This window comes from Sorex fumeus, unplaced genomic scaffold (assembly GCF_029834395.1).
Source record: "Sorex fumeus unplaced genomic scaffold, SorFum_2.1 ptg000063l, whole genome shotgun sequence".
NCBI lineage: Eukaryota > Metazoa > Chordata > Mammalia > Eulipotyphla > Soricidae > Sorex > Sorex fumeus.
Genome location: NW_026606120.1, coordinates 16,729,630 through 16,752,374, shown reverse-complemented (window position 1 = coordinate 16,752,374; position 22,745 = coordinate 16,729,630). Strand labels below are relative to the sequence as shown.

At 48.7% G+C, this 22,745-nt stretch overlaps 1 protein-coding gene across 1 annotated transcript; it reads right to left on the bottom strand.

Moving 5' to 3' along the window:
• Window positions 1–625: 625 nt before the first annotated feature.
• On the bottom strand, window positions 626–8,556 carry LOC130036166 (NUT family member 2G-like). Its single transcript, XM_056128148.1, has 7 exons — window positions 7,973–8,556; window positions 7,265–7,393; window positions 6,747–6,886; window positions 6,075–6,367; window positions 5,297–5,413; window positions 4,781–4,882; window positions 626–775 (listed from the first exon to the last, which is right to left on the bottom strand). Exons 1-7 carry the CDS (start codon window positions 8,554–8,556, stop codon window positions 626–628), a joined length of 1,515 nt encoding a protein of 504 aa, XP_055984123.1.
• Between the last annotated feature and the right edge of the window lie 14,189 nt (window positions 8,557–22,745).

Sequence of the window (22,745 nt, the reverse complement as noted above, 5' to 3'; positions counted from 1 at the left end):
AGGGACCACTGAAAACACCCGAACAGCCGTGTCCAATAACCTGCCCTTATAATTAGAATTCAGAGCCCCACCTCAATTGTCCACACTGATTGCCCTCTCTTTTTTTAGGGTGATTCTGGAGGCCTTCGGGTCTTTGACTTCTCCAAGAGTTGGGTTCTTCTGGGGTTGGCCAGTTGGGGCCTGGACTGCCAGCGTCCCATATCCCTCAGTGTCTTCACCAGTGTTGCCCATTTCATCAAGTGGATCGTCCAGATCCAGAGACTTGTGCCTCTTCCTGTTTCCTTGTCTGCTCCTCCTGAGGTCCCATTTCTATATGAATCCTAGCCAGTTTCCAGCTCATCGATATTAACCCTCAGACCTCTACAGCACTGGCTCCTGTTGCTTTTAGTGCTTAAGGCCCTGTGGCAGGACCTGCAGTGACCGAAGAACATTCTGTCCCTGCTCTTTGCCCCAGTCCTCAGCATTCTTACTGGAGCCTCACACTTGCCACCATCTCTGTGGTTCTGTCCATCAGTTATGATCCCAAACCCAAGCCTGGAAAAGCAAAGCAAAACCAAATAAAGGCTCACCTTGCTCTGAAATTGGTGCATGTCCCTTCCTGTGGACTGGTCATCTCAACCCCTGGTCAAGGAAAGAAGTCTGGCAGGAAGGCTGACTGGCAGGAGGGCAGGCCACTGAGGCCACTGGCACCTGCTAAAAGAGTTGTCTGTGTCCACGTTGGTAGACTCTCCTCTGTGTCGAAGGTGAGCATATCTTCCCAGATGATGATCAATCTCTATCATCCCTCAGAAACAATAGGACAGGCCCATAACGCAAATGATGAAAACATCTCTGGAACCTGGAGGTCTGAGATGCAGAGGCAGCAGGGCTGATCGCACCCGAAGCCTCTCCACTTCATGTGTGGGTGCCTCTGTGTGAGTCCATGTCTCTTCTCATCAGGACACCAGTCCTGTTGGGTTTGGGTATTTATCAGTGATCTCTTTCCTGTTAATCACCCCTTTGAAAGAACTGACCTCCATGGGTCTGGGAGCTCTTAGAGCTGTTTGGGGGCATGTTCAGTATGCATCATTGGGTGCAGCCCTGGAGACACCCTGGCACTGAATTGCCATTGAATTGGCCAAGAAATGCCAGTGATGAAGTTTACATAGGTGTGCATAGATCTATCCCTCAGATGTGGCATATAAAGAGTTGTAATAAGGAAATAATAAATGCCAGAGACAATAAAAACTAAGGAAGAATTTAGAGAGTGGAGTTTCCTGGGTGGCAGGGGAAGATGGTCTGGGGGAGAGGGGACTGGAGCCATGGCTGGGGAGGGCAGTGGGCACTCTGGTGCTGGTGTGGTAAAGGGACACTGTGTCCATGGACCCCTACCACTGTAGCAGTGGGCAGTGCTGATACCCTTTCAGTAACAGTATTGCAAACCACACTGCCTAAAAGGGAAGTGAGAGGGGGTGGGGGGGAGACAGACAGACAGACAGATAGACAGGCGCTCTTGTATTGGTGTGTAGGACACTGTGTCCATGGTCCCCTATCACTGTAGCAGTGGGTAGTGGGCAGTGGGTGCTCTGGTGCTGGTGTGTAGGACACTGTGTTCATGGACCTCCATCACTGTAGCAGAGGGCGGTGGGCACTCTGGTGCTGGTGTGGTGGAGAGACACTCTGTCCATGAAACCCTATCGCAGTAGCATTAGAAATCATGGTACCGAATGTTTTAAAAATATAGAGAATCCCTCATGGTGCCCCCAGACCTCCTGAGCGTTCCTTGGGAAGACCCCCCCACCAACCCCAAGAGAGACCCTGAAACCAGCCCAATGGCTGCACATGCGTACTGAGGGGCGCAAAGGCCATGTGCTGCCAGACACACGCCCAGCCCAGCACCACTTTCAGGGGGGTGTCCTGTCCTCCTGCAGTCCCAGCAGCCAACATAGCCTTCCAGGGGAGCACAGCCGAGGTGCCCCGGCCTCTGCCCAGGCGCAGCACCCGCAGAGGGGCAGTCCTGTATGGGCCAGCAGACGGGCACCTTCTGAGGCAATAAGGCCCCAGGAAGCCCCAGACGTCTGCCAGGGTTTAGCAGCAGTGCAGGGTAAGCTCACAAGTTTGGTCCCCGGGACAGCGTATGTTCACTGGAGCAGTCAAGAGTGACTCCTCAGCGGGGCTGGAGCAATAGCACAGCGGGTAGGGCGTTTGCCAACCCGGGTTCGATTCCCAGAATTTCGTATGGTCACCTGAGCACCACCAGGAGTGATTCCTGAGTGCAGAGCCAGGAGTAACCCCTGTGCATGGCCGTGTGAGACCCAAAAAGCTTCCTCTCCTTCAAACAGAAAACAAATAAACAAACAGAAACAAAGAGTGACTCCTCAGTACAGAGCCATGAGGAGCCTGAGCACTTCTGGGTGTGACCCAACTGCCCCCAAATTGTTTTAATAATTCTGTTTGGGGGGTACATGTTATTCACTTTCATCCCCACTAACGTGTCCAAACACCTCTGCCACTGCCTTTTTGTCATTTCTAGTTCGTCCCTTCCCTCTCTGCAATGTAATTTTACGTGAATTCAAATTCACTAAATATTTTAAGAAACACATTTTATGCTTAACTTTTCATTAGTAATAGCACCGTAGCACTGTCCTCCCGTTGTTCATCGATTTGTTTGAGCAGGCACCAGTAATGTCTCACAACAAATGTGAGACTTGTTGTTACTGTGTTTGGCATATCGAATATGCCACGGGGAGCTTGCCAGGCTCTGCCATGTGGGCGAAATACTCTCGGTAGCTTGCCGGGCTCTACTAGGGGCGGAGGAATCGAACTTGGGTCAGCTGTATGCAAGGCAAACACCCTACCCGCTGTGCTATTGCTCCAGCCCTCATTAATAGTCGCACTGTCCTCCCGTTGTTCATCGATTCCCTCAAGCGGGCACCAGTAATGTCTCACAACAAATTGTGAGACTTGTTGTTACTGTTTTCGGCATATTGAATACGTCATGGGGAGCTTACTAGGCTTTGCCCAGTGGGCGAGATTCTCTTGGTAGCTTGCTGGGTTCTCCGAGAGGGGCGGAGGAATCGAACCCAGGTCAGCCATGTTGGCCGCCTACAAGGTAAACGCCTTACCCACTGTGCTATTGCTCCAGCCCGTTAATAGTGATAAGTGCAGAGAATTAAAATGTTTAACACTGAAGAGTTGTTTTCCTACTGTTTCTCAATAATTAGAGTTGTAACTAGTTTTTAAAAACTAGTAGTCTAATTCCCTGAGAATCTCTAAGGTCCTGAGTTTCAAATATCTTGTCACTGAAAATGAAGAATGGTTCTCAAACACTTTCTCTACAGGTACCAGGACCATATTTAAATGGTAAAACACTTAACAATTAAATCAGTACATTAAATCGGCCCCCTTTATTATTATTATATGATTATTTGGTTTTGGGGGTACACCTGGTATACTCACATCTTACTCCTGGATCTCTGAACAGACTCATTTATCACAGTGTGGGGGCTATATGGGGTGCTGGGAATCGAGTGCATGGATTGGCTATGGGCAAGGCAGGCGACATATCTGCTATACTATCCCTCCCTCTTATTTTTTAAAGAGTGATGGCAAATGTTCAAATATGTCTGGTTACAAAAACATTTAAATTCAATGATATGAAATCAAAGCATTGTACATTTTATGTGAGTGAAGAATATGATATGCAAATACCCAATGAGCTTTAATTTTTTATTTGGTCCAGGCTAATGCAGCAAGATGAGAGCCTTGTCTATGCCCTCAGGATGGTGTGGGCCTGCAGGTGACTGAGCACATCTTCCTCCAGATGGGAAGGACTCCTCCACTCTCCAGGGAGCACAGTACTCTCAGGGTTCCCCCCTCCCCTGTGATTCCCCTCACCCTTTGTGCTCTCAGGCCTCCCAAGGAGCACAAGTGAGAGGACAGACACTGAGATGTTTCCAATGAACTGAACTTTATTCACTATTTACACAATGACACAAAGAGGCTGCTCCAGTCAAACCCCCATTCTAGGTACAACCCCTGCCATTCCAGAGCAGGCTTAGCTGAAGATCATGGGGAGCACAAGGCTTCTGGGTGCAGCCAGACCCTGGGAGGTGGTCAGGAGGAGCCCCCCGATATCCTACTGTCTCTTGTGCCCCTTCCCCCTCCTCTGGGCCATGGCAGGCTGGCACTTTCTCTTGGGGGGCAGGGAGGGGCCCTCCAGCTCCACAGTCAAGGCTGAGCCAGTAGACACTGTGGGGTGCCCCCTAGGACAGGGGGTCTTCTTAGCAGTGCGCCGCCTTGGGCCCCCACACAGAGGATTCTTCCTGGTAGGGGCCTTAGACTTGAAGGCCCTTGTGCGAGTGGATGGGAGCTCGGGAGTCCCCTGACCTCCAGGCAGGTGGGGGCCAGTGTCGGGGCCTGTGTCAGGGCCAGGGCTCCTGGGTAAGCCCCAGGGCAGCAGGCTGTAGTGAGAGGTTAGGAGGAAGGACAGGCTGGTCAGGTCCTCTTCCTCCTTACTAGAGCCCTCTGCTGGCCCAGGCGACCCCTGGCCAGGAAGGGCCTCGCCCAGCATGCGGGGAGCCCTGCTGTCCAGAGTGGGTGCAGTGAGGCTGGGACAGGGGGCCGGTCCTGCCTGCAGTGGTGGAGACTCCAGGCTCCCCCGAGAGAGGACAGAGGCTCCAGGTGCCATCCCAGTGGCCTCGGCCCGCCCAGGCCGTGAGGCGTGTCCAGAGTCAGTCTCAGATTCAGCGCTGGCCCCTGGCCTGTGGCCCCAGGTAGGTGTTGGGGTGCAGTAGCCTGCTGCATTCTCAGCTGGACTCGAGTCCTTTAGGGACACCTGGTGTTGGGGACGAGCCTTCATGACCTCCTTGTCCTGCGGGGTCTGCAGACGCTTTTCCACAAGCTGGGGAGAGAAGGAACATTGTGGGCATGTGGGGGTGCAGGGTGGGACAGAGAGTGACCCTGGTTCCTCCCGAAACAGAAAAACCAGATCTCTGTCCCACTAAGGGTCCTCACCCCATATTCACGTCCTCCTCTCACCTGAGGACTCAGAGGGAGGCGCCTGGTCATGACATGGGCAGGGAGGCCACCAAGTGACCAAGACCCAGGGCGCTAGGGCGCCCCTCCTGACTCACGACCCACCTGCTGCTCTGAGTGCCCTGGGCCCTGTCCACTGTGTCCCCTGCAGGGTCTCTTTCCCAGGAATCATGTGAAATATGCCTCCTGTTTGTCCTGATTTGCTGCCCACTAACTTACAGGAATCCCTCGCATTACTCCCCTGGGCCCCACATGGACCTCAGAGACCCATCTGCCTCACCTGTGCGGGGGTGAGTCCTTCCTCCTCCTCCAGCTCCTCAGCCAGGGCCGGGAAATCTAGCTGGGACTCTGGGGAGACCAGGTACTCCAGGAAGCTGGGATGAAGGATCGCCTCAGCCTGGGAGAGGGAAGCAGGGGTGAGGGTCCTCGTAGGGAACAGGAGGGAATGAGGAAGCAAACACACCTGTCCCCAGCACAGTGCAGGGGCTTGAACAGCTGCACAAAGTCAAACACAGACCCACACCGGGAGAACTCACACACACACACACACACACACACACACACACACACACAGATGCAAACACACCCTCACCCACAAAGGCACACCGACTATTCACCTACTCTCACAGAGAAGCACATGTAAACACACATGGATTCATGCAAACACCTGACACAAAGACACACACTCTTCCACCTCTAGGTACATGTACATGTATCTGCACGTGTCTGCACAGAGCCCACACAGTACACACAGAGGTAGACACAGAGATGTTCACACATTGACCAAACCCAAAAATGCACAGAAAGAGCCAATGCTTGTACACAGAGAGACACACGTGCACACATGCGCACAAACACAAGCAGAAATATCTAAACACAGGTGTGCATTTACACACAGAGCTCAAAGCAGAGACCGCACATCACTGCCAAGCCCTGGACAGAAGCAGCCCTGCCCCCTCCCGACCCCACAGCAGCATGGACGCGGGGTCCCCTCACATCCCTCTCTTCTTCCTTCCTCCTCAGCCTGTGTCCCCAAGAAGGCCAGACCCCAGGCCCACCTTGGTGACGAAGGCCTCCTGGGAGCACAGCTCGTACACATAGCTCAGGAGCCCCGGGTCAGGGCAGGTCCCAGCCTCCTCTTGCTGCTCCTCCCTGTCCACTGCCCGTTGGCCGAGGGGCGCCCTGCAGACTGAGTCGGGGGCCTCTAGCAGCTCGTCCATGATGTCCATGTACTCCTGCACGGCCTCAGGAGGGATCTCCTCAGGGGCCTTGGTCTTGGGGGGCTGCTGAGGTTTGTGTGTCTTGGGGCGGGCTGCCCGGGCCTGGGGTCTGGCCTTCTTGGGGACACAGGCTGAGGAGGAAGGAAGAAGAGAGGGATGTGAGGGGACCCCGCGTCCATGCCCTCAGACACACAGCACTGAGCACAGAGTCGGGGACGGGTCCCTGTAGGCTGGATCAGGGCCCTAGAATCCAGTGACTGTGTGAGGGATGAGGTGGCCCTCAACGGGAGGATTGACCAACTGTGTCCCCAGGGTCTCCGACCCCACTTCAAAGGTGAATCTGACGCCTCAGGCAGCGTGGGGTGTGCTAGGAGAGGGAGAAACCAGTGGACAGGAAGCCGCTGACCACAGGTCTGGGGGTCATCGGGAGAGTGCAGGCTCCCTGTCAGGTCAAGACCCACGAGGGCCTTCCCAGGTCCTGTGGCCCTTAGCTGGGAGCAGGGTCCGTACCTGTCTGCTGGTCTGGCGGTGGGCCTGGAGCCCCCTGAGCCCCAGGCCTGGGTGGGGCGGGGAGTGGCAGGCCCTGCACCCCGTTCGTCCACTGCAGTTTCTGCACCTCCATCTCCTCCTCGGCCTCGAACTCCATGAACCTGGTGTGGGGAACACAGGCCCTCATGAGTCGGGTTGAACCGGACTGAGCAGGATGAGTAAGGGACAGGGGATGCTCATGGCCCAGTCCCCAGGAGGGTAGAGAATTGGGTGGACACGGACCCCAGCACCCCCAGCGATCCCCCACATTGGCCCTGGAGGGTCACAGGAGGTCAGGGACTGTGACCCTCAGACTGTGGTCAGGAGCCCCAGAGTGGGCTTGGGAAAAGTGTCCCGGCTCCGGGAGGAACAAGTTTCCGCAGTGGAAGGGTCTCCCGGGGCTGCCAAGCCCTCCCTTCCCCTCGGCCATCTGGGACCAGCCCCTGAAGCTCGGGCCTGCAGCCACCCTGACCCCCACTCTCTGCTCAGGCCTGACTCACTTGGCCGCCATGTCGTAGTAGATCATGCGGTCATAGTTGCTCTTGCCCTGCCATTCCTGCAGGGCCCGGTGCAGGCCTTCCTCCAGGCTCATGGTGGGCTTCAGGCGGGCCAGGGTGCGCAGCACCGGGCTGCAAGAACAGGCTCGGTCAGGCTCTGCGTCTGCCGGGAGCCCCTGCCGCCCCACACCCATGCCTTGACCCCCGATATCGGCCTGATCTCCCCTCCCAGAGTGGACTCTGCCTCCTATACCCCAGTCCAGTGGCCCTGCTGGCATCCACTCTTAGCTCTGGGGATACGTCATGAGACGCCTAGGCCGAGCAGTCATGGCCTGTCTGAATTCTGTCACATCTGTGCTGTGTCTGGTCTTGGGAACGGAATGTCTGTCCTTCAGACCACAGGTCGGGACCAACCCTGATGAGGGGACTGAGGTGAGGCTTAGGGCATGGCTGGTCACTACGGGCCTTTGAGCCAGAACCCCAGGATGGCATTCCTGAGTACAGCCAGTGAGTGGGGCTGTGCTGAGGTGCTGGGCAGTGTGGCCACCGGTCCTACAGGCCATGATGCACTGAGGGTGATTCCTGTATGTGCTATCCCTGGGGACAGGGTCCTCATCCTTCCTCCAGCTCTCCCATGGACCCTACCCTGGGTGTCACCCCAGTCCCCTCCTGGGAAACTCCCATTAGCTCTAGGACCCCCGAGGGACTCACATGAAGAAGCAGGAAAGGGCTTCAGTGTCCGGAGTCTGAGGAAGGTACCTCCGGGCCAGGGCCTTGAAGCGCTGCCAGCGCCGGAAGTTCTCGTAGACGCTGTTGGGGTTTCTGGAGCTTTTAGGCGGTGACTGGCTCCGGGTGGCCGCCGGACCACTGTCCCCACAAACCCACTGGGTCAGTGTCCCACTGCTGGATGGGAGGATGATGGGGGCCACCTGGGCCACTGGCAGTGGAGCCTGTGGACGATGGTCTTCTGTCCCAGCCTGGGTGCCAGTAGTAGCTGGGGTGGGCATAATTGTCTCCGGCCCAGAGGACACCAAGTAGAGTGGTGCAGGATGCCCGGCCACCGCAGTAGGAGCTTCTGCGGCCCCCCAGTTGAGTGGAGCCTGTGTCAGGATGACAGGCTGGTTCTGGGATGACTCCACAAGCCCTGCTTCAGGGCTGACCTGGATGATGACCTTGCAAGGTCCAGGGTTGTGGGGGCCAGGACCGGCAGCTCCTGCCACCACGGGCATCATGGGAAAAGGTGACAGCACCAGAGGGTTGCCGGGAACGCTGGTCGAGGTCACCAGAGGGGGCATCTGGATCGGCTCCCAGGGTGGTGGCTGGGGGGGCCCTGGATTGAGAAAGGGCAAGACCCTGAAGACACCGAGGAGAGGAGGGAGGGGGAATGAGAGGGGGATGGTACAGGGAGCAGCGGTGCCTCATTGGCTCAACCATCTCTAGATCAGGCCCTTTGATGGGAATGAGGCAGCATGCCCTGTCTCAGCTCTGAGTTGCTGACACAGGCCATCCTTCCCCTCCAACTGGGTTATGCTTTGTGGAGATCCTAAGGCCAGGGTCCTTGTGTCCTGGGATGGCCTCTGTGCTGACCACCCTGACCTCTCACACCCTGCCCTCCAGCCTCTTTGGAGCTTCCCAACATGTACCTGGACACACTGGTCTGTCGGCAAGAGACCCTGCAGGGTCAGTCACAGAGACTGGACCAGCCGCACCACAGGTGCTCAGCACCTACAGGGTCCCATGACAACAGAGTCTAAAGGACAGACTGTCTACTCAGGCTGTAGGCTCATCAGGGCCTCCTGCTTCACTAAGAAGGCAAACACCTCTGAAAATGTGTTCTTCCCAAGAAGTGCCCAGGACCCAGACAGGAGCACAATACCCACTGCCTAGCCTGTGCACAGTAAACCCACAGTCAACCCTCCACACTGGCGGGTGTTGCCACCCTGTCTCTCGAACACTTAGTCACAGTTTCTACCTCCAACATTCTCTTCCCACGAGAGTGGCCTGGAAAGTGGTCCTGGGCTCCATGAGTTACGCCAGTTCCATCAGGGACGATGGCAAGGATGGAAAAGGTCAGAGATTTCGCCAGTCAGACTCTGGGAGGTTTCCAGAGTTCTGGAGCTGGTGGTCATGGTAGATTGAAAATTGGTGACATCTTCTAAATAATCTAAGACTTTATCCCAGTGACAGGATCCTAAACATCAGGCATAAACCAGGTGCCAGGAGAGAGAAAATTGTCTGCAACCATACTTGCACACGAGGAATTCAGGCAGAGACTGGTCCTAGAGACGCCCTAGAGCCTGTGTGCATCACGCTCAAGACAGAGGCCCTGAGGCTCCAACTGCTCTGAGGATGCTATCATTTTGCCTCAGCACATTCCACCTCCCCTCAAGGAACAGACCTTCACAGGCTTTACTCAGGAAAACCCAACAAATCACACCCACAGACATAGAGACACCCCCTCACACACCCCCACACATTCTCTCCCTCCCTTCCTCCCTCTCTCTCTCTTTCTCTCTCTCTCTCTCTCTCTCTCTCTCTCTCTCTGTCTCTCTCACACACACACATTCATCTCTACCCCCCTCTAGGGTATGAGGGGGGATGTGATTACCAATCATTCTTCACCTCAGAGCTGAAATACAGACTGGTCCCCATGAAATGCCAGACCATGGAAGAACAAACTTCACCAAAAGAACAATCCAGAACAACTCAAGAGTCTGAGTCATAACTACGCTGAAGTCACCTGTCTCCTAGTCTGCTGACCCAGGGCAGCTACTGGGCTCAGCCAGGAGAGAGTTCCCATCTGCAGGGGGGTCAGGCTCTGACTGTGGCAGTTAGCCACTTGTAGCCCAGCTCTCGCGTGGACCCATCATGGCAGAAGTGCACACAGACAACCTCACTCAACAAGGTTCAGGCTGGACCATCTCTGCTGAGTTGCCCACATCAGGTTGAGCTCAGCCCACGTCCAAATCCTTCTAAACTTATTCTAGAGCACAGGAGGGGACAAGGACTCAGCATGCCTCGGTGTTCCCTGTGCCACCACCAAACAGACCCTCCATACACACGACAAATGGCCTTGTTCCCCCATCCACAAGCAGGGAGACTCACACACAAAGCAACAATATGCCTGCTACCTCCCTCTGTCCATACCCATGACCTTCCCCCTGTCATTTGACACACCTCCACGGATGCCCTCCCAGTCCCCTCAGGTCCTCCTGGGCTCCCATTGTTGTGCAGGTGAGCTATCTATGAAGCCCAGTCCTTTCTCCTCTTTTACCCCTTCAAAACTTGGTGTCCCCAGTCAGGATAACTCTGAACCCAAAGGCTTTCAAGGTGGCAGAGACTTTCTCACATACACAGACACCCTCACAGGCTTACCTCCTTCTGACGCCATCCCCGTAGACGAGGCCAGAGGCCACTACAGCTTATCAGCCTTCACAATGGCAAAAGGCAGGACCTGTATCAGACAGTGAACTGCTCACGCAGATGCTCAGGATCCGAGTGGGTGAGGGAGAGGTTTGGATTCAAACCTCAGAATGTTGGGCCAAGACATTCTGCAGTGGGGGAGGGGAGGGCCAGGAGGGCCTGGCTGGGGAAACATTCCATGAAGGGCTCTGATTGGTGGGCCAGGACCAGATCTTTCCTTCAAACTGGTCAGTGGCAGCGCTGCTCACATGGCCTCTTCTAGCAACTTAGACAAAGTTTCCCCATTCTCAGCACACAGGTTGGCTTGGTCTTTGCTGGATCTCAATACTTTATCCACCAGTCTAGTTGTGTGCCCCTCAAATCTCTCTCCTTCCTCTCTCCCTGTTGACCTCCTTCAACAGAGGCTACTCTTTCTTTGAAAAATTCAGTCATTAGTGATTTGTGAACCCATGGAGGTCACAATTTGAGAGGAGTTTTCCCCAGCAAATGCAGTGGGTTTTGCTTTATTGTTTGTTTGTTTCCTGATCATTCATTAGGGTCCAGTCCCTAGGACTGAAAGTAATGCAGATTTGTCTAGCATGTTTGACTAACATTTTCAAAGTTTCTTTCTACTGGAAGCTCTTACCCTTCCTGGAATAGCCATGAAGCCTCAAGTTGAGACAATGACCAGACTCAAACTTACTTCTTTGCATTTGCTATCCATTTTATGAATGATCTGCCTCCTAAATATAATGTTGAATTGAGGAATATCTTTCATTGTTCAAAGCTAAGTTTTGCCAAAGGCTCAATGATGTGTGTTTAATGCAGTGCTGGGTGTTCCCTTCAACTTTCTCTGATTAGTACAATGCTCTCTCCCACACAAAAGTGGTATTCTGTTGTTAACATATTTCTAGACATGCACTATGTGCTGAAACCCAAAAAGGATCCCATTTTTATGAACTCATAATTGTTTTCCTCTCTGGTTAAAAGTACATGTATGTTCTACCCGCTGGCATGTGCAGTGATTTCTTTATATTGTTTAAACGGCTTCTCTCTCCTCTTAGGAGACTCCATCCCCACAGCACAAACTTCTGCCATTCCTAACTGAATCCTTACACTGCCTGGCAATTCAGTGGCTGATGGAATAGGGAGGTCTGAATTAGGAAGTGGAGAAGAATGGATGTGCAACTGACTTCAATATTCAGATCCTCAACAAAGTTACCTTCTACATAATTTTTTCCATGGTTGGGAACCCTGAATTCAGATTTCCTCTGCACTCTTTTCTCCAGTGTTTATAAGAAAGAGAGTTTTCAGTCTAATTTTGGAACGATTTATAAGATCTTCCCAAACTCTCAGTCTGAAAGGTTTTGGGATTATGCATTTAAATCCAACATTCATTGCACTGTTTGGTCGTTATCGAGGGAATGACCTGCTCTGTCCATAGCCGTCAGATCATTCCATTCTCTGCAGCACCGAGGCTGCCTTTGCAGACACCGATCTCTGGACGTTTCCCAGCAGCTGCTCTGTGCACTCTACATTGGTTCAGTAGGGATATCCAAGTCATAAGAATTCTATCAACATCAGGAACATCCTTCCCCAAACGATGTTGGACACAGGAAACACAGGAAAGTCGAGACATTTCTTGGGACTTCCACTTCGGTCACGAAGAACCTAGACTTGATTTTCAGCCAAGGATTCCTCATGAGATGGATTTTGAGATTGAACTTTGTCCTCGGGCATCAATCAAGGCTTTATGCTTGCTTCCTTGCTGTGTCCTGAAAAGCCACCAATAATTATGGAGACGCTTGCGCGTGACTGGCGGACGTTACCACCCACCGTGGCCAGTAGGTGCGCGCGCGTCGGGGCTGTCCTGGGTCAGTTCTAAGCAGTTAGAGGTAACGGACACGCACGCGCACCTGCATCTCTCGCGGGGTCTGCAGCCGCCAACGTCCTACAGGCTATGGGTGTAATGATGCCCCAAAAGGGAATCATTACACCTTTTGTAATGATGCCCCAAAAGGGAATCATTACACCTTTTGTAATGATGCCCCAAAAGGGAATCATTACACCTTTTGTAATGATGCCCCAAAAGGGAATCATTACACCTTTGGGATATTCGCACCCATGCCTGTGTCGGGATCAACAGAGTGGTGTGTGGTCCTGTCCAGCTCTCTGCAGGGGCGCGTCTCCCCCAGGCTGTGGGCACTGCCGCACACCTGCGCCAGGTCGTTTCCGGATCTGGATGCTGAGCGCCAGGGAGGTAAAGGACTCCTGGGACCAATCTAACTACTGCTTGGGGCCAGAGCGATAGTGCAGCGGGGTAGGGTGATTGCCTTGCACGTGGCCAACCTGGGTTCCATCACAGTCATTCCTGCAGCACCGAGGCTGCCTTTGCAGACACCGATCTGAGTACCGCCAGAGTAATTCCTGAGTGCGAAGGAATTACTGAGCATAGCCAGTGTGGCTGAAAACCAAACCAAAACAAACCTCTGCTGCCTTGTGAGCCAGTTTGGAGTGATGCAAAAGCCAGCCAAAAGTTGTTTCTAATTTGAAATCCTTATTCCTAGAGCAAGAAGTGTCTCAGGTCACAGCAGTATATGGGGAAAATGTACTAGTGCTAACACATCTCCTCAGAGCTTCACTTTTCTTTTCCTAAAAGAATTAGAAACCAAGATCTGTGTTTCAGCACTTTTCAGTAAATGAAACAGTTTTGTTGACGAGGAGTAATGAAATCATCATTACCTGAATGCCCAATTATGGTGCAGTTGGTACCTAAGTTGGCAGGAGATGTAAGAGTTAAGCAAACATAAAAATATTAAATCTGGGGACCGGAGTGATTGGACAGCAGGTAGGGTGTTGCCTCGAGTGCTGCTGTCTCAGGTTCAATCCCTGGCATCCCACACAGTCCCTCAAGCACTGCCAGGAGTGATTCCTGAATGCAGAGCCAGGAGTAACCCCTGAGCATCACTGGGTGTGATCCAAAAAGGTCAGATTTAGTTGAGCAAATTAAATTGACAATGGAACTACACTTTTGGTGTATTTTTTTAGTTTGTAAAGTGTTTGCTCTTTTTCCAGGATACTGTTTGACACAGATACTTGTTTTTCAGAGAGCAGTGGTGCTTCAGTCCTTGCTTCACACAAGCACATGAGTGAGATGCTGCAATCCCAGACCTCTGACAGTTCAAGCACCTTAGTTTCAAAGAGAGCACTAGAAAGGCTAGTGGGTAGAGACAAGGATTTTGTGTTGTTTATTTGGGGAAGCAATCTGCTGGATTAGAGGTGAGCACATCGAACCCATCAAACAAGAAGAACCCATAGTGTTGGGCAGTTCTGGTACCGGGACAATGCTACTTCTGGTTCCTTTACCCCACCAGGACTTTGTCAGGGGAGGATATGTCTGCTATCAAAAGGGCGAGCAAAGAGCAATTGGAAAGAGTCTTGAGAAACCTCAGCGAGGAGGAAGATGCTGTATGGGCACAGAGAAGACTGCAGTTTGATCCTCTCCTGGGAGTAGCCAGTCACGGAAGCTTTTACTGCTTCCCCTTCAGGACACAGAAAAGGGTGAGGGTGAAGCGTCAGCATCCTTCATATTCCTTCTGAGCCTCTTTAGGAGTTTACGGTGCCTGTGTACTGGGGGAAGTAAAGTTCAGTGTGGGTGTGTTTGCAAATGACGTACAGGCGTAGTATTCATGCGATATGGTTTTCATCCTGTGTTCCATGTAGTTCCATGTAGTTCCATGTAGTTTCCATGTAAATACAGTATTCATGCGATATGGTTTTCATCCTGTGTTCCATGTAGCATCACCCCTAAGGACATACATGTTGCCATCAGTAACTATAGACCAATCTTTATTTTTATGGAGTTATTGGTTTTTTAGTCTTATATATTTTGGATATCAATTTCTTCATCAAAAGCATAGGTTACAAATGTTTTTTTCCCTCTCAATAAGATATCTTTTAATTTTAGCCTTTTTCTCTTTTTTTTGCCATACAAAAGCTTTTTAGTTTGGTGTGGTCCCATTTGTATATTTCTGCTCTTGATTTCTTTGTCCAGTGGAATCACTAATAACACTTCTGAAGTCCCTATCCAAAATAGTTCTGTATGTTTTCTTCAGTGTGTTTTGTAGATGCTGGTCTAATCTTGAGATCTTCACTCCAAGATGATTTTTTTTTGGTAGAAGCTGGTGGAACTGAGAGCTGGGCGTTTGAGCAACAGGAGTAAAGCTTCAGGTCTCACCAAATATTTGGTAAAATTCATCATCGAAGCTACCTTTTATTGGGCTTTACTTTGCTGGGAGATTTTTCATGACTGACTGATTAAACTTAGAAGTAATGGATCTTTTAAAAACCTTTTTTCACCCATAATCTATTTTTCAATATCTGTTGGTGTAGAGTTGTTCTCAGTAGCCTGATTTTCCTTTGCATTTCCGTTACTGATTTAAATGTCTCCTGTTTTCACTTAAAATTTGTCATTTCAGCAGATCTGAGTGTTGGGGTAAAATCCCAAATAATAATGGTGGGTCTGGTGTCAAAATGTTGAATGTGACCAAAGTAGAGAGAGAGTTAATGTGGAAATCATCTGCCCCACAGGTAAGGGGAGGGTGTGGTATGGGGGTATACTGGGGTATTTGGTGGTGGAGAATGGGCACTGGTGAGGGTATGGGTGTTTCATTTTGTGACCGAGTCTTAAACCCAAAAGCTTTGTGACTGCTCTCACAGTGATTCAATGGATAACAATGTAAATAATAAAAAAAGAAAAAGTAAGGTGGAGTTCATGCCCAATTCAGTCAGCTGATCAGTGGCTGGGTAAATAGTAGTACTCCTACATGAAAAAGAAGGGGAAAAAAAGTTTGTCATTTAAGGTCATTTCTCTTTTCCCCATGGAACGATAGCACAGTGGTAGGGTGTTTGGCTTGCGTGCAGCCAGCCCGGCTGATTTGGGTTTGATTCCTCCACCCCTCTCAGAGAGCCCAGCAACCTCCTGAGAGTATCTTGCTTGCACAGCAAAGCCTGGCAAGCTCCCTGTGACGTACTCAATATGCCAAACACAGTACGAACAAGTCTCAAAATGGAGATGTTACTGGGCCCGCTCGAGCAAATCGACAAACAACGGGAGGGTAGTGGAAAGACAGTGTCTCTTTTACCCCTAGTTAATTTGGTTTATCTTTCCAGAACCAATGTTTGGGTTGGTCAGTCTTTTCCCTTTTATTTGAAAATTTTGTTGCTTGCTAATGTGGACCTTTATTTTTGTATTTTCTTTTTTAAAAATGTTATTTTAATTGATTTAACGCTGCCGTATTGGGGGCTCTTTCAGGGTCAGGGGAATGAGAACCATTGTATTTATGTTTTTGGCATATCAAATATGCCATGGATAGCTTGCCAGGCTCTGCCATGCGGGCAGGATACTCTGGGTAGCTTGCCGAGGTCTGTGAGAGGGATAGAGGCTTTTAGGGCGGCCTCTAATCACCCTTGCAGGTGTTCCCATTGTTCAAACCATGTTTGAACCCCATCAAATATGGTGCAGTAATCTTGGAAGATGGGTATTAAGTGTCTTATGATGTGAGGTCCAGAAAGTGGCCTGGAGCATGACGGTAGCTGGGTAGTGGAGGTAGTGGGGGTTGAGACTGAAACGATCATCGAATCCCTAGCCAAACAGGGCGTTCGATCCTCCATGAGCTGTATTATGGATTTACTACCAGTTTCTCACCATTCTACAAGGAAGTGATCATCGACATCAAGAGAGGGGTTCTGCAGGGTGATACCATTTCACCGAAACTCTTCAGTGCCACCCTTGAGAACTTCATGCGAGGAACTGAAATGGGAGGGAATGGGAGTAAGGATAGACATTCGGCAACTACACCACCTCTGCTTCGCTGATGACATTGTTCTAATAACACCAAGCATTAGCCAAGTGGCACAAATGCTGGCTGACTTTGACCCTGAGTGTGGAAAGGTTGGACAGCAGCTGAATCTCACGAAGACAATATTTATGAGAAATGGACTCATTACTGACATTCCATTCACCCTCAAGGGAACTAACATCTCCGAATACAGCAGTTATGTGTACCTAGGTCAAGAAGTCAACAAGACGAATGACCAGGCATCTGAGTTGCGCAGGAGGACGAGAGTGGCTAGGAACACCTTCAAGAGCGTTGAAGAAATAGCTAAGAGAATGAAGAACCTCCAGCTCTGGCACATCTCTTCGATTCCACCGTTCTTCCTGCATTAACATATGCCTCAGAGACCGGGGCCCTACAAAAACAGGATGAGAACACTATTCACGTCTCCCAAAGAGGAATCAAAAGAGCTATGCTTGGAGTATCACGCTTCACTCAAATGAGAGAAAGAATCCAGAGTTCCAGCCTCCATCAGCGATCAAGAATCAGGGATGCTGTCTCGTTTGCCAAGGCATCGAAAATCAGATGGGCTGGACACATAATGTGATTTGGAGATGACCGCTGGACTAGAGCCATTACCAATTGGATTCCATGGAATGTCAAATGATCGCATGGCTGCCACCTATGAGATAGTCAGACTTCTTCATCAAGACCCTAAATGATCAGTTGGAGGCTCTTCATTTTCCTGGAGCAAGCAGACGCCATTGGCCTATACGTGACAGGGACAAATGGAGACATTATTAGAGCCTGCTTGAGCAAATCGATGAGTAACGGGCTGTCAAGTGATCAAGTGATTTTAATTTATTAAAGTTCTTTACAATAGTGTTAACGAGGTTTTGGATGCGCATAATTTTAACACCACCTTTAACATTTTAACATCATCACCTCCCTCCCCCTCCATCCCACCAACTCAATGTCTGGATCAGTTCTCCCATTGTGTTGCCTTCGGCCTTTTGTTGCTACCTTGCTGTGTATCTTTCAGGCCTACATATGAGAGAGATCACTCTGTATCTGTCCCTTCCTTCTGTCTGACTTCACTCAGTATGACATACTCCAATGTGAACTTCTTTTTGTAGGATGACATTGCCTTGTCCTTTCTCCCTTTCTCCACAAGGAGCTTAGGTTTATCTGGTTACACCCATCACAGTGCTCCCATCCCAGTGCTCCTGAGGCATTTCCATTCCATTGTGTTTATCTGTAAATTTTCCCTATGCTCTCCTCCCCAACCAGTTAATCAGTTTTCTCCCTAATCAGACTCTGTTAACTTGTAAGGTTAGATTCCTCAGAAATCTATGATTTTATATGTATGCGTGAAATATTGCCCTTTTTGTATGGATACAGGAAGACTGTAAACATTATGCTTTGTAACTTAGGATTTAGTTGGCTTTGAATATTATTCACTCCCGGGCATCTGCTTTCTCGACTTAAGCCTCAGTTGCCCTTAGTTCCTCACACCCCAAAAGCAGGGTCCCGACGAGGAACTCAATGACCCCAGGGCAAGAGGTAAGCTACCCTGGCATCGAAATGGGCCAGGCCAAAGTGCCACGATTCTTAACTATAAGTTAAGAGTTTGATCATAGACAAATGCTGTCAATGATCCAAAAGTAATGACGAGCCTAGGAACCTGCTAGGGATGGGAAAGACTAATGGGCCTGAGCATTGTAGTCTGAGATTGAGATGGCCCTAAGAGAGCAATTGTGTAAGTTTAAGATATTTCTTACTGTATCCATACACTCTAGGGTTGGTCGTCCTGCTGATAGAGGATCTGTCCTAGGAGCAGCTTTCCCTGAGGGAAAGAATTCTACCCCTATTGATTGTGACCGCACCTATGTGTAATTGTTACCCCAACCCCTCATGCTTTGGGATTTAACTAGACTGTAAGAGTGGGCTGGGGGATCAGAAGGAGCAGAAAGGAGATCAGCATCAGAATCCAGACTCCAGAAAAGGAGGATGAAGGGGGACGGAGAAGGAGAATGAAGTGGCATGGGGAAGGAAGAAGCAGGGGCAGAGGCGGAGAAGAGAGACTGGGGGCAGAGGCAGAGGAGAGAGACTGGTGTGCATGGAGAGAGGATTGGAATAAACTGTGACTAAGACCAACCAGCCTGGCCCTCGTTTCCTTCCCTTGCCTGCCCATCGGCATCGACCTCCCCAGGGTGGGGGAAGCTGTGTGAGACTACCGAACGTGGGTGGCGGGGAGATATAGAGCCACTGCCGCTGTGCTGTGCCCCTTTTTTGAGTTTACACACTTTTTTTGGCGGGGGGGGGGGCAAAAATGTTTGTAATTGTAAATATTTGTAGCAACAAGTCTCAAAATGGAGACGTTACTGGGCCTGCTTGAGCAAATCGAACTACGGGAGGACAGTGACAGTGACAGTTCATCATCATACAATGAACATATATATGATGGAGACTTCATACATTAGTTAGTCCAGCAGTACTGAGGACTAACTACTAGCTCTGTGCGCAGGGATTTCTCTTGAAAGATCGGAGGACTATATGTGGTGCCAGGAATTCAAATCCAGGTTTTTGCAAGTAAAACAAACAAGCACCTTACCCACTGTACTATCTTTCCTGCCCCATATAAACTTTCTCACTGTACAGCATCTCAGTGTTCTGTTTCCATTTTCATTTGTCTCTATATATTTTCCTAACTTCTACTTCACCTTTTTGTTCCATTATCTGTTCTGAAGAGTGGTTTCATTTACATGTGTATGTGAACTTCCAATTTTTATTTTCTTGCTTATGTATACTTTTTGCCACTGTGTTAAGATGAGATACTTGACGTAATTTTGATCTTCTTGAAATTTCTAAGAATCCTTTGTGGTCTGATATGTGGTCAGTCTTGGGAAGTATTTCAAATGCACTTGAGAAGATTGTGATGCATAGAATGCCATATATATATATATCCATGTATGTGTGTGCATGTATGTGTACTATATCAGTTTACACGTGTATTTTTGTGCTTTAGTGTTTTAAATCGGGCTGGAGCAATAGCACAGTGGTAGGGTATTTGCCTGCGTGCAGCTGGCCCAGCCGAGCCAGGTTCGATTCCTCTACCCCTCTCAGAGAGCCTGGCAAGCTACTGAGAGTATCTCGCCCTCACGGCAAAGCCTGGAAAGCTACCTGTGATGTATTCAATGTGCCAAACAGAGTAACAAGTCTCACCATGGAGACGTTACTGGGCCTGCACGATCAAACCAAAGAACAACGGGAGCACAGTGCTACAATGTTTTAAATCTATTTTATGATTCTCTGATCATTGTTGAAGCTCTTAACTATTAATATGTTTAGTTTTCCTCTATAAGTGCTTTGATGATTAACATATAAAAATATACAATTGCAAAAATAAAAATTTCCAAATAGGGGCTGTAGCAATAGCACAGCGGGTCGGGCGTTGGCCTTGCATATGGCTGATCCATGTTCGATTCCCAGCATCCCATATGGTCCCCTGAGCACCACCAGGAGTAATTCCTGAGTGCAGAGCCAGGAATAACCCCTGAGCATAGCAGGGTGTGACCCAAAAAGACAAAAATTCCAAATATTTCTATTTATGTAATTACTATCCCCTTTATGTATAATGATTTCCTTGTTCTAATTTTAGCGTTTTAAAATTGTTTCATATAATTTAATGTTAGCTATTTGTGGGATTTGCTTGTTTGAATAAAACATCTTTTCCCTCATTTACCCTCATTTTGTGTGTGTGTGTGTCTTAAGGGTAAAGTGTCTGTTTCCTTCTCCTGTTCAGGGAAACCTTTCCATCCTTTTTTCCACCAAGTACTTTCATAGTTATTTTTGTTTGCCCCGGAGGTCCCTACTGTGTAAATGTGGGGCCCTTATGTGTTCCCAAATATCATACAAACTACATATATTTATATTGATGCATATATATGTGGAAACATAAATTTAAATTAGAGCAGTTAAAGTCATATGTTTACAATAGTGTTAAGTTACCACATATCACCACCCAATATATTTTTAACTACCTTTGGTGCCTTATTTCGGTGGTTTCCTTTGACACTTTCTTTAGAAATCACCTATTCATTCCTTTTACCTATCCATTCTTTTTGTCTGCTGTTAAACCCTCTGTTGTTTAGTTATTCTTCATCAGCATTGATCTATGATTGACACTTTATTATTTTTGTATCTGCATTGATGTTCTTCCTATATTCATTTTTGTCCTTTTTTGACAGATACTATCTGGGCATTTGAAATTTTTATTGATATTTTATGAATAAATTTTATGAATATTGATCATTTCTGTTCAATTTTTGATGTTTTATCTCAATCTTTCTTTTGGGATATATATATCTCCTCATTTTGCTTAAAACTATTTGTTTCTATTTATCAGACTAAAGTTATATTACAGTTAGTAAAGTAGATGTAGTGGCTTAGTGTACTTTTTTTTTTTTTTGCTTTTTAGGTCACACCTAGGAATGCACAGGGGCTGCTCCTGGCTCTGCTCTCAGGAATTACCCCTGGAGTTGCAGAGGGGACCATATGGGAAGCTGGGAATCGAACCCAGGTTGGCCGAGTGCAAGGCAAATGCCCTACCCGCTGTGCTATTGCTCCAGTCCACACTTAGTGTACTTTAATCCCTACTTTATTTCTTGTTTTTTCTCATATCTTTTTGATTCTATAAGATGCTTGATCTATTCTTCATAGATTCATGGTTAACAGTGTCCTAAGAAGTGTCTGTGAAGCAAGTATGTGAAATCTGTGAAGCTCTCTATGAACAGTTGGCTTCAGGTTGAATTGGAACTGGAATTCTCTCAGGTATCTCATTTATTTGAAGTATTTTTAGCATCTTAAGCTTTATTTAAACACTGCAATTCATAAAGTTTTTCATAATACAGTTGTTTCAGGAATTTAATGGTCCAACCCCAATCCCACCACAAGTATGACCTTCCCACAACCTATGTTCTCAGTTTCCCACTCATCCCAAGGCTGCCCCCTTAGAAGGCACAAAATAATTGACTTTATATTGCTTGTTAGAACAAAATGGCAAAGTATCAAAAAATATCCCAATAACAGAAATTTTGTGAAAATTGTTATATCCCACAATGGTATTGCTAAGTCATACTCTGAGGATTTACTAAGCAGGGATATGTCAGTTGAGTCTTCTGTTTTATTGTCTTTGCTCATTGACCTTTGTGGGCTTCTCAGCAACCTTCCCATTTTTGCTGTGCTCCTACTGGGCTGTTAGCACTGTGAGATTTGGAGGTGTCACATTTGCATATGTGCTCCAGGAACTGTAGAACTAGGATTATTCAGCAGTTTGGTGCCTCTTTGAGATTAGTTATGGAGCTAAGCCTATTATATGCTCGTGTCTTGTATCTCTTGGTCTTAGAAAGTCACTTCTGTGATATTTCTCCCAAACTCAATAATGAAAATCTAGTAATGAAAAGACATCACATAATCTCAAATCTGGTGCCCTCTATCAAATACCCGACATATTCTCTCTAAATATTTTTTTATTTTATAAAGTAGTTCACAATATTTGATTACATTTAATATTCAAACCAATCCCACCACCATTACAACTTTCCACCACCATGTTTTGGAGGTTTCCATCCCGAACCCCAACCCCTGCCCCAAAGCAGAACTGAAATAATATGTTTTGTATTGTTTGTTATGAAAAACCGCTGATAATGCACAAAAAAAGTTTCCTTAGAGGAAAGACTGTGAAGATTGTTGTTCTTCACTGAGGAGCCATTAAGTCCTTCTAAAAAGAGATCAATAACATGTTGTTAAAGGTTGAGCCTTAGGGTTGGAGCGATAGCACAACGGATAGGGCGTTTGCCTTGCAAGAGGCTGACCCGGGTTCAATTCCAAGCATCCCATATGGTCCCCTGAGCACCGCCAGGGGTCATTCTTTTTTTTTTTTTCAAGGCAAAAATGTTGGTTTATTGATCACAGCATATGATTGGAATCCAGAAATGTCAGAAATGAATGCTGATTTCACAATAAGTATTCACAGACACAGTTTAGCCATGAACTTCAAACACTAAATATCTTGACGTTGTGACCTCTAGGATATTGTCAAGCCAAGATTAGACTTAGGTCTGGGGTTCCACACCCGTGATGTCTCCTGTGCCAGTTCTCACAGAAAGACCTAAATGATCACATCTCCCAATGGTTCTGTCATCTCACAGTGTATTAATTCTGAGGTTCTGTTAACTTGATAG

Excerpts from the sequence above, each read along its gene's own strand:
- LOC130036166 (XM_056128148.1), bottom strand. The coding sequence starts at position 8,556 with ATGCCCCCTCTGGTGACCTCGACCAGCGTTCCCGGCAACCCTCTGGTG. Across the intron at positions 6,887-7,264 it reads TACTACGACATGGCGGCCAA|GTTCATGGAGTTCGAGGCCG; the intron begins GTGAGTCAGGCC and ends TCCCCACACCAG. Across the intron at positions 4,883-5,296 it reads AAGGACTCACCCCCGCACAG|CTTGTGGAAAAGCGTCTGCA; the intron begins GTGAGGCAGATG and ends TTCTCTCCCCAG.